The 12,445-nt window shown below is 37.4% G+C and overlaps 1 protein-coding gene across 2 annotated transcripts in view; it reads right to left on the bottom strand.

Annotated features, from left to right (window-relative positions):
• The window catches only part of ARL6 (ADP-ribosylation factor-like 6), a 16,204-nt gene extending 6,125 nt beyond the window's left edge, over positions 1-10,079 (bottom strand). Inside the window, exons 1-4 of one of the 2 annotated variants that reach the window (XM_009872566.1) lie at positions 9,926-10,079; positions 7,467-7,528; positions 5,690-5,758; positions 3,217-3,311 (exon numbers count right to left, since the gene is read on the bottom strand). In XM_009872566.1, the coding sequence (XP_009870868.1) occupies positions 3,217-3,311; positions 5,690-5,758; positions 7,467-7,528; positions 9,926-10,048 (349 nt within the window). In that variant the 5' untranslated portion in view covers positions 10,049-10,079. The remainder of the gene's footprint in view (positions 1-3,216; positions 3,312-5,689; positions 5,759-7,466; positions 7,529-9,925) is intronic. The other variant, XM_009872567.1, reaches the window with a different exon arrangement.
• Positions 10,080-12,445: the final 2,366 nt, after the last annotated feature.

Below are 12,445 nucleotides of genomic sequence, written 5' to 3'. Positions count from 1 at the left end.
GCCACAACCTCTCTGGGCAATTTATTCCAAAGTCTTGCCACCCTCGTACTGAAGAACTTCTTCCTAAGATCCAGTCTAAATCTATTCTCCTTCAGCTTACACCCACTTCCCCTTGTCCTATCGCTGGACGCTTTTGTAAAAAGTCCCTCCCCAGCCTTCCTGTATCCTCACAGAAAAGAACTTCTTCATAACATCTAATCTACATCTACCCTCTTTCAGTTTGAAACTCTTACTCCTTGTCCTAGCACTACACTCCTCAGTAAGAGCCCCTCCCCTTTCCTGCAGGCCCCTTTCAGGTACTGGGAGGCCACTATAAGGTCTCCCCAGAGTCTTTCCTTTTCTAGGCCGAACAACCTCAACTCTCTCATAGGGAAGGTGCTCCAGCCCTCTGATCTGCTTCCCTCTGGACTCTCTCCAACAGGTCCATGTCCTTTTTAAGTTGGGGCCCCAGAGCTGGACACAGTAGTGCAAGTGAGGTCTCATGAGAGAGACACACGTTTTTCATCCACCAACACCCCCAAGCCCTTCTCAGCAGGCCTGCTCTCAATCCGCTTGCTGCCCAGCCTGTATTTGTGCTTGGTACTGCCCCGACCCCGGTGCAGGACCTTGCACCTGGCCCTGTTGAATCTCACGAGGTTTACACAGGTCCACCTCTCAAGACTGTCAAGGTCCCTCAGGATGGCATCCCTTCCCCCCAGCCTGTCAATCACACCACACAGCTTAGTGGCATTAGCAAAAAATAAAAAAATTAATTAAAACCACAGAAATGAATTGACATCACATAGGGAAATAGCCAAGTTAATAAAGGAATTTTCAGTGTTTTTTTTAAAGTAATGAAAAAAGAACACATAAATGTACACTTACAGTGGTCACAGCAATTTACATTTTTTCCTGTCTTATGACATTGTTTCATACTATACAATATTCCTCCCCTCCCCACTTTTTGCAGTTATTAATGAAAAGCTACAATTTTCTAGTTGCGAATAGTTATGAATTAACACATTAAAAACCAGTAAATCTCAGAAAACAGATATGCGATGTGTAATTTTATACAAAGAATTTCAAATTTACCAGAATTTCAGGTTTTTTTAGAAGCATGTGCTCGAGGTCATGTGACGCAAGAGTCAATATCTAAAGCAAGAAATCTACAGACTACCATCTTGCAAAATGCTAAAGAATTAAGTTAGATTAAAAAAAAATAACACTAATAATTAAACAAGCCATTGTCTGTAAGATCGTACTGTCCACTTATGTAAGTAAAAATAATTTATAGTTCTGATTCACAAAACAGCCCCAGCTAACGCAGCTTCTAACTCCATTAATACTTCATAGTATGCATTCCCTTTCACCCGACAACCTCAGGCAAAGTCTGGCAAAAAGATAGAACTGTTTTACTGAAGGACTGCTAAGATTTTTCAGAGACAGGAATTGATGGGAGATTGTTTTCCTGTATCCATTCAAACCTTAAGTAAACGTTTAAATTTAAAACACTCCAGGAAGTTCACAGAAGCAGAAGCATAGATGGGGAGAAAGTAAGGTATTCGGAAATAAAAGCAAACCAGTAATACAAATAAAACTACTGGTATAGTAGAACAGTGAGATATTGATTCAGTTAACAGCTGCTTTTATCAAACATTACTGCTAGAAGAACTTTCTGTTCTCTTTGGTTCTCTTCGATGTGACCTATCAAAATCTGAAATTATAGAACAGGAACACTATTGCTGCATTTGAGCTGGGCTGCTCCAAGGCAGAAATACACAAATACACAACTGCCCTTTCCTGGTTCTAGGGAATGTACTAGGTGGCCATAGCCATCAGCTTTTGGAAGTAGAAGACACAAAACCCATCAACAAATGGACAGCACTAACCTGCTAGATCAGCCTTAATAACCTATTAACGCCTAAATGAAGAGTCCTACCTAAGCTTACATGTCCTCAGTCTTAACATTTTCCCTTTTTTGCCTTCTAATGAGTGAGTAACCTATTACAGCTGTCTTTACCTTCCATTCTTGGTTCTATATAATTTCCATTTTACCAGGAGAATTGCCTTTTACCACTGTGGTTAATATCTGCTTTGGTACAAAGTTCCCTGGCTGCTATATAATCCACCTGCAGCCTTTGGCTCACCTCATCCTCCCCTTTGACCTTCACAAGACTGTCTTTTCAGTGTCTGCATTTTAACTGGCCCATACCCTTGAACACGAAATTATGAGGGTGCAGTCAGCTCACATACACTCAATTACAGCATCTTTGCTGATGAATTAATATATAATATGCAGTCTCCAGGGAAAATAAAATCGTAGTAACATAATTGCACCCATCACATACTACTATTCTTGGTTAGAAATGCAAGTCAGCTTCTCCCTTCTCACTTTCAGCATGGTAACCCCACAAATTAATGCTCTACTAGCTCAATAGTAGACCTTTAATACTAGCTAAATAAGAAACTACAGCATTATTGCACTTTTAAATTTCCTCCATGTAGATTTATGATCTGGTCAGTCAGAGCAACTACCTAAAGTGCTGGCAGTCAAATTTGCCTATTGCTTGCAAAAACATTCAGGTAGTGTTGGCAATACAGAAGGGTGAAGAAGCTAAGAATTGACCAATCTCAGAACTTAATTAAAAAGTGTAGTCTTGTATAAAAAAAAAATAAAAACCAAACCAAACCAAACCAAAACCCTAAACCCATCCCCCTAATCATGAATCCTCTCATATCCCCTTTCATCCCATGTATCCTTTTACAGGCAATTGAAGCTGACTAGTATAATTATCCCACATTATTTCTGGTTAAAGCATAATTAAAAAAAAATAATAAAAAATTAAAATGCAGATGAAAAAAAGACATTAAAAGTCACATTAAAGGAATAAGCTTTAATCCACAGAAGGAGATACTTTTTTTGTATGTGTTCATCATCACATACAGGATCTCCAGCTTCCAAACACTCAAAGTTCTTCCTCAAAACAATGCAACTTTTGATCTGTATCGACTAATAAGAGAACCACCCAAGTCAGTGTGGCCAGCTGAAGTACAATCCATTTGTAAATGTAAGTGGATATAAACCCCCCCTCAAACTTATTGAAGGCTATTGTTGAGTACCAATTCACAAATGCTAAAATATTTGCAAGTACTCAGAAAACAGAATGTGTCAGATAAGGCCTTTTTTTAAGACAACATAACAAATATGGAGACATAAGGGGAAAAAAGCCTCCTCACCTGGATGATTCAGAAGGGTGTCAAGTTCTTCTTTGGCCACAACCATTCTTAATTTGTCACTGCTATCAATGACAAAAATAATGGCTTGGCCTTCTCTGCATAACATAAAAAGAGCAAAGAGGCAAATTATAGGTTCTCTTAAACTGTGATTAAGAAAAGGATTCAGAAGAAACACCAAAATAAAGAAAAAAGCAGACAAACCTCATTTTTTCCCCTCTAATTTTTCTTGTTGTTATTTACCACTAACATTTGAATCCCGTCTTATTTCTGAAATTCAGTCTTTTGGTAGCCTGCGTACTTTTGAGACATGAGGGTGCGAGCTGTGTGACTGATACAAGGTTCAATCTATACAGACCCTTCAGAAAAGCTCGATTTCACTGCTGCAGCTGAAAAATGAATTCTCAAAGTGTAACCAACTGGTATTCTGATAGCGTGGTCAGACAGACAAAGAAAATCTCAAGCCAGTTTTTTGTAGAAATCCTTTATTTCCTACACTAAAACAAGCTTATTCAGAGAAAGCTCAATTACCTTTTCAGAAAAAAAAGGTGTGTTCACTGTGTTTAACAACTACATATATGTAGATTAATTTAACTTGTAAAAAGCCTGCATAAACAGGATCTTTCTTTTGTATTCCAACTCGTTAAGACATTTTGCAAGCAATATGACCACAATCAGGACATATATACAATTATTCAACTCATTATTACTGATTATCTTAATGTTCCATTTATTGAAACTTACTTGAAAACAAAATAAAGTCTGACTAATTTAGATGAACAGTTATAAATACCTACAAAAAGTATTTTTAATTTACATTTTAATGCAGTATTCACTTCTCCTTCGTTTTACATTTCTCTGAGAGACCGTTGTATGTTCATCACCCCCCCAGCACCATCTGCCTTTGATAACAAACAGCACTAGACCTAGTCCTAGACCAAACAGTCCTAGACCAAGAAATAACTTGACCACCTTAAGACTGCATAAGAAATCCACTCTCTTCTAGAGTTCAGAACTTTAAAAGCAAATAAAGTTTTTGCATATTAGCCAGAAACACCTAAGTATTTTTTATGAGTATACAGTGTTATTCTGGAGGAATCAGAGTCCTAGTATGCATTTTTTACCAAAAAATAACTTCACAACCAACTAACAATAAGGAGGACACAACAGGAGTTTACTTATATTTAAGGCAAGTGTAGTTTACGGACATCCTAGAAGATAGTTTCAAGCCAAACAGAAGAAAAGGGTAAGCTTCAAGTATTCTAAAGCAACTGCTTAGACGCCTGATCAGATTTTATGGCCATTTTGCAATTCTTGAAAAATTATATCTTGCTTAACTTCATAAACTGAACTGTACATTGTTATTTTTATACTGGTCTTATAAGGTAATCTTAAATGGTGTGTGACTATTGCACGGGATCAGGACTGAGATGGATAGAAATACACATTTCACTATCAGCATTACCTAAGAAACTCCCTTACTATTAAAATGAAAAAAGCCATTTATGCTACACAAGGGATAAGTTACTGCATTAAATACAGCAGTCAGAACAATTATTTGCTTATGAAGCGCTTGGTTAGCATTCTGAGAGCAGCCTAAGGGCATCAGTTATTGAAATCCAAAAGATTTGTGAGACATGCATTTAACACTCTTGAACAATTAAGATCTCCTACTCATACAAGTTTTTAAACTGCTAACATGTTTTGCACAAAAAGGAGATTAAGCGTTGATCCTCAATTACAGAAACATTTAAGATCTATCACATTCATATTAATATTTAATCAACATTAAATTTTTTAGAATGCCTCGGTTTTATTTCTCCAAGCTATTTCTGCACGGTTTACTACTGTTCCCCTTATTTACATCAGCATCAGGTCTTACAGAATAACAATGAGAGAACATAAATGAAGATTCAAGTTTCATTAGAAGCTAGAAAACCAGAAAATGGTGTCTATTACCAATAAGGCAATGCTATAGTGTTACCAAGTGCATTGAATATCCTGCTTAATAAATAACATCTAAGAATAGTTCTCCAAGTTCTTAGTTACATGTGCCTCATTCTCTAAGGTTAATTTCCCTCATCTCTAAAAATCTCCGCCATCAGCCAATATCTTTTGGATCTTAAGTTAGTTACCTGCAGAAGAACAGAAAAATAGGAAACCTTGCTCACCTTGGTGCTTTCTTAAAGGATTGGTTTTCAGGTTTCAATAGTTAAATCCCTCCTCTAGAATGCTCCCCCAATCTTTGAGTCAACAAGATGTCCCCAAAAGCACGCTGATTAACAGCATATAAAAATTTTTGGGTTTTAGAACAGAAAGAGAAGTTTTATTTACCCACACTGACCTTCCGTCAAACACTAGGTGTATGTCTTCTCTGAATCATTTTTAACCACTAGATATTATCGTACTTCTGTTTAAATACTGTACATGACAGCTAGTATGAACAGCAATGTCACAAAATAAATGACAGACTTACTTGTAGTAATGTTCCCAGAGGTTTCTGTATCTCCCTTGACCTGACATATCAAACACCGTGAAAGACAAACTGCAAAGAAAAGAACTGTATAAGGCACAGGAATAAAGAACAAAACTCAAACCCAAACTATTTTCTCTGCTACCTTGACAGAAAAAAAATAAAACAGATCAACTTGAATCCTAATCAACTGAGAAAGATTCCCAGAGGAACTCTGGTTACTTTACCTGCTTTCAAACTATCCTACCCAGTTTTATGGTCTTATTACAGAAATACTTCAGGACGGAAAACATGTTTATTTATTTTCTGAATAAAAGAGCTAAATCAATGATAAAAAGTTATGTAAAGTACAAAATAAGCTAGCATTCAGCCTCTCTTTTTATACTATTCATAATGTCGAGTAAATGAAATTCATATGAGCCATGACTTAAAATCCACAGCCTATCTTAAATTCTGTGCCTAGACAGGCACCAATATCATCCAAAGGCTTTTGTATGCAAAATAAAAGGCTTTTAATAAAACAAACAAAAAATATAAAAAGAGTCCACCTTCATAAAAAAAAAATGAAATAAATCACGTTCGGGTAATAACAGGTTACCAAGCTACAAACAGTAGTTTTTGCAACTTTGACATTTCACCCAAAAGCAGGTAAATTTAGAGAACATTACAAAAAATTCTGATCCACTTTTGAAATGTTTATAGAGGCAACACTGACTTCAGTGTCAGGTTTTCCGGTTTTGGGTAGTCCCAAACAGTTCCCTGAGCGGAAGCTACACCAGAACCAAACCAGGTTTAGAAGAGGAAGCCCTGCAAATGTCCTTTCCACTCATCTGGTTCTAGACTAGCTGCTCTGTCATGTACACCCCCAAACAATGCTTTGATTGTAATATTAGATTAATGAGGTTTTGAGGTAGGAGTGAGTTACGGTTTTGTTTGGTTTGGTTTTTTTTTAATTATTCTGCTTGCTGTATTTGCAGGTCATGACTCCTACTACAGGACCAGAACAAAGGAAAGCAATATAAATCAATTTATACTCTCACACAGCCAAACCCCAAACCCGTCTTATGCGCTTTATTGAGACAGAATACAGTTGTTGAGCCTTCTATAAAAGTATGAAACCTATCAGTCCCACACTGAGACTCAAGGAATTTTGTTGCAGATCTCTCATTCAGCAGGGCATTCTGCTTCGTTTGAAAAATAACTGCATCCATTAAAAATACACTGTGAAGGCTACAAAATAACAAAATAATATCTACTGTTACCACCTTGAAGTATCTTTGTCTCGCTACATTCCTTCTCAAAATCTTAGCCTTCACTCAACTAATTTCTTTGTCTTTTTCCTTACCTTTGCCCCTGCCATCTTTACATCCCTAATGCTGTAACCACCATTTTTCATTTAATGAGATTAGACTGCAATCTCTTCACAGTCCCCTCAGTGAGAGTGCTTAACGGAATATAGGTTACCATCTAAGCAACTATGCATCCTCAAGTCCGTTAACAGTGCCCTAAGCCGAAATTCTTAATAGACAGAAATCAGATTATTATCTATTTATTTTTCACATATATAGTTTTTACAGCAGCTCAAAATATACAATATATTCTAACACTGTCAGCCCTGGGCCATGATTAGACTCCTGGGTATTGCAACATTTTAGCAAACTGCATGTCATTACATCACCACACATTACACTCAGTTACATCCCACTGAAAGAGGTAATTAAGTCCAAACATTGTATATTAATTACTACTGCTAAATGGAGAAAACCAAGAAAACTACTACCTTGATGTCTTGAATTTCTCTATACTGAATCCTATTGTTGGAACGATGTCCTGAGCTTGAGCCTTCAAAGGAAAGAAAGTGCAAATTTTGCGATCAAGTTAGAAAATGTAAATATTTATATGTAACAAACACGAATACATTACAGACCTATTTTTCCCCAAAGTATGCAATACAAAAGCTTCCTACAAATCCAGATACTTTATATTTTAAAAGTTCCCACAGAAGTACATGGTTTTGTATTTTCTAGGAAATACAGTGAATGCTATTGGACAGGAGCACTGAAAACATTTTAGCCTCAAGCGTCAGATTCCACCCTTTACATTAGTCTGCGTGCATATGTATGTGTGGATACTACCTGTGAAATAAACAGAAGGTAGGGTAACACTGAAGATTATGACTGAGGTCAAAGTTCGCAATATTTGTGTGCTTCGGAAATCACAATGACAACTCAAACAAATCTGCACAATACTTCAAGCCTCTTAGATAAAAGAGGATATACTTCTATCAAGATGTTAGATTGGCCATACTCCCAGCTCCTGTTCACAGGCTGGAGGAGTTGATTTGACATAGGGACTTACACAGCAGGTATTATATAATGGCCTAACTATAGTTCTACTCAAACTACTAGACCACTGGAAGAAATCACCATTTACAAACAGAGGAATGGCCAAAACATAAAGCATAAAGTGTGGTGATAACCACGCTTACTGCTGAGCTAGGCAAGGAATTTATCAGCTAAGATGGTAAAACAGAATAGCTCCTTTAAGAGGCATCGATATTGAGCAGGGAGAAAGGTCACATTCCTTAGATTACAGAGCTGTCTGAGAAAGTGACATGAATCCTTCTACAGACTTTCTAGAGCCCCTCATTAAAACCACTATCTATAAGCAGTTGACTTCTCACATAGAACTGAAGCAAGCTTAGCTTGTTCACCTGCAGCTTCTTTACAGAAATGGCATTCCACCATCATAAACAGTTTAGTCAACAGTCCGTCACCAAGGGAAAACATGTGTGGGGTAAAAGAGGTATTACTTCTTCAACATTTACTTCAAATGTATTTATCAGGCCTAGAAGAAACAACTGCAAACAGATGGAGAAACACATGTATTTGCCAGACACCTAATATATTGCTCCTATGGCAAAGCAGCAGTTCTTAAGAAGACTGGGCTGATCAGGAGCTCAAAATCATCTGTCTGTTGAACTTACTAAAAATAAACACTTTCATTGAGACTGATCTAATGGCTTCTGTTGCACATTAGAAAATTTGTCATGTCTTGCAAGGATCCGACTTAGACAAGTTAAACAAAAACATCCAGAATTCTCATTACATGATTTACAGTAAAGCAAACAAATTTATTCTACTTGTGTAACTCCTTGGTACCTTCCCAAATACCTATTACTGTGATAAATCTTGAAGACTACATTCAGCTCTAGTTAAGAATCCTTTACTGGTTAAGGAATGACACAAAAATCCTGCTACAATAAAGGTCACATAAATGACATAACTATATAATTTGCGTGGTACGAACTGTTGCATTTCCACCAAACAACTGGCAGCAGATAGTACGCAGTTTATAGTCTTTGTTTATAACTCTATTTCATTTTCAGTGGAAGAAGAATTGCCAGGAATGGAAAAGTAGCAGACTCTTTACCATGTTACATTTTTTAAAACAATGTCCAGGGATACTCTTCAGGAAAAGTTCAACAGAAATTCAGAAAAAACCCCAAAACTGTGTCCTGATATAAAGAGCAGAAATCATAGTTCCCCAGATGCACATAATCAAAATGCACAAGCCTCTGGCTTTGAACATGCCTACCAATCCTTGTATTTCTAGTCCACAAACATGTCTAGAAACAAGGTATTCCTACCTTACATTTTGCTCAGAATACTACGCACTCTTAGCAGTCTGAAACGCTTTTCACTGGATGAATGAACTGCAAGTATAAACACCACTTATTTTGAAAGCTATTCTGCTTCAGAAATGCTGCAGTCACCACTAAGTGTATATCTTGACATTATTTCCTATTTTATTATTTATTATATACTTATTATTTCCCAGGAAGGGATTAAAATAAACATGATAAATGCAGACAAGTAGTTATACAATCGTCTTAATCCTAAATGTTCGACACATCACTTGTAATTGCAATCCTATAGCAATTATTTAAGTCACTTAGGAAAACGGTTTCAGATCTCGACTCAGCCATCATAAACCCTTCCTTACTGGGTCATCTCAGAAAAAACATGATACATTAAGAGGTTTTTTGGGGGGAATAGTTTTCACAATATGCACATGATGCTTACAATTTAGTCTTAGTTAGTTGGAAACTGTACTATATAAAAAAGTGCTTCACATCTTTTTCACAGTCACATTTAGCATAGCAGCACGCAACATCAGTTTAAACAAATACCAACTCTGCAGTAAAGACATCAAGAGTGAACTAAGTAGGCTACTTACATTTGAAGGTTTAAGTTTATTTATGATTGTTGTTTTGCCGCTATTGTCCAAGCCAAGGCACAAAACGTGAACCTCTTTCTTCTTCAGCCCAAGCCATCCCGCTAGCTTGTCAAACAATCCCATAATTCTGGCTCAGAGACAGAGGGATCACCTGTCGTTCAGAAAACCAAAGAAGGAAATAGCTGTTGGACAACAGTTACATGTACAGTAGCGCTCTCACAGTAGGTGGGCATGTGGCTAAGCAGCCCTTAAACTTTTAAAAGGGCAGTGTGAATAAGACACTATATAAACACTGTCACAGCAGGTTTGCTTGGTAAACTAAGCAAATGGAGTGTAAGCTGATTATAGCGAAGAGGCCTTGATACAAAAGTAGATTGGCTGTTTATAGCCCTGTCAATATAATGCAATGTCCTTGATTCCCTGGTAGCAATATTGCCATGATTTTGAGCAGTCCAAACAGGAGCCCAGCTGCGACACCTCTTTACCTTCCAAACTGGAAAAAAAAAAGAAAGACCATTCCATTTTACTTCAGATTGTCAGTAGTCCAGTCATTCGTCATAATGCAGATGACAAAAAAAAACAGTATTTCTCTTCTTCTGCACCTGCTACATAATTTACACAACCCTGAAGTAAATAAAGTACCTTCTGTCAATTCAAACTCTAATTGTAACTAGCTTTAACAACATTAACATGTATAAATTAGGAACCCATTCACTATGAATAGAAACTGATTATGATAGATCCAGTAAGCACAAAGCCAGGCACCACAACATTCACCCACACGTCAGGTAGATGCCAAACTCCTTGTCCTGCTCAGACACTGACCGAAGTTACTTGGCAGTAGCACATTCTGAGGAGCCTGCAGTACCTGGCTGAACATGCTTTGCAAAGAGGCTAACCCTTGTCTATCCTGAATCAAGAATAATTTCAGCAATCAGACAGGTGAAATATTTGTGGTGTATGCAATAATAAAGAATTTAATTAACAGCAGAGGGATTTTGAGGACTGGTGAAGTCTGGTATTTTTTTGTCTTAATAAAGAAAAACAACACAGCGCTGGACAACTCAGATTGCAATCCTAATTACCCCAGAAAATCATGGCAGGAAGAGGATGAGGGAAAAATGTCAGTGACAAGTATCTGGTCTCACTTTTTCACTAACTGATTACAAAATGCTGATTAACTGCATTTTAATAGAAATAATTTAAAAATCTTTGAATTTAATGAAGTTATGTAAGCCATCACCTTTGTTTACAGTATGATTTTTTCTTTTTTAATATAGGTCTTTTTTAAAGCTTTATCTGGTGCATTTTGATACAAGAGTGGTAGTGATCTACAGAGTGGCTACATGTGTAACAGCTACACACAGTTGTAACCAGATTAAACAAGCCCAACATTGATTCCAACATAGAAAAAAAATTCTGATTTTTCTTCCAACTTCCTTTATTTTATGCCACATTTCTTTTTTTTTTTAAATTTACATACAACTCTGAAAACAGATTAAGGTTTACTGTTTATTATCAAATTATCCTGTCAAAACTCTGCTCCAAAATAACACTGTAGAACAATCAAGAGACTTATACTATGTATTGTAGATTATAAGGTCAAAAAAAATACTTTGCAGGTATTTTTCAAACAGAAAAGGAGAAAATGCAAGCACTTAAAAGATACTTATAGGGGTTTATTTTCAAACCCCAAAGCCTAAATACACATCCCTCTACAGCACTTCCTAGCAATATTTTAATTATAGCCCTGTTTTTCTAGCAATTTCTCATAACAGTTGGCAAAGGCATTACTTAAGAATACAACGAAAAATTGTACCCTTGACTTCTTGCCCTGCCCCTTTTCTACCATTTTCTCTTTCTCAGCTGTGAAGGGTTACAACAGTTGCAGCTGGCAAAGATTCCTTTCTTTGCTGACCAATATTTAGCCTACAACGCCATACAGCACATTAGACATGTCCTAAGCTTATTTAAAATAGAGTTGGTCCAGGAACTTGTTATCAAACTCCAAAAACCTTTATCAAGAACCGTAAGCCTGTCTGAGGCGTCAGTGATTAACTCTTGGAGCTAAAACAGTCATTTACGACATTTAAGAGAAGCAGTCAGTCGCTGCTGGAAGCAAGAGCCAGGTGAGCCCCACAGCTCTGTGGACATCTCCAAGAGATATCCGGGCAGGCCCAGCCACTTCTTGCCAGTGGCTGCTAAGCAAAAGGTCGCAACCCGCTAGTCCAGTTATCATCCCTCTAAACTGAAAGCGACAACCCACAGAGTGCTCTGCACATCGTGCTTTTGAGTTTCTGAGGCGCTGAGAGCAGAGGGCGTGGGGTGGGTCCCTTCCAAACAAAACGACGCTGGAAGTCCAATTAATTCACCTGGATTACGGTGAGACACCAAGGCTGCCGAGGACACCCACGGGAGGCCCTCTCAGACTATTATACTTAATAGTCTAGCTATAGTTTTGGGGTTTTGTTTGACTTTTTTTGCAGGCCCCCCGACTCCCACCGTGCTCGGGGTCAGCGG

Source organism: Apaloderma vittatum, unplaced genomic scaffold (genome assembly GCF_000703405.1).
Source record: "Apaloderma vittatum isolate BGI_N311 unplaced genomic scaffold, ASM70340v1 scaffold12777, whole genome shotgun sequence".
NCBI lineage: Eukaryota > Metazoa > Chordata > Aves > Trogoniformes > Trogonidae > Apaloderma > Apaloderma vittatum.
This window is presented reverse-complemented; position numbering and strand designations above follow the sequence as displayed.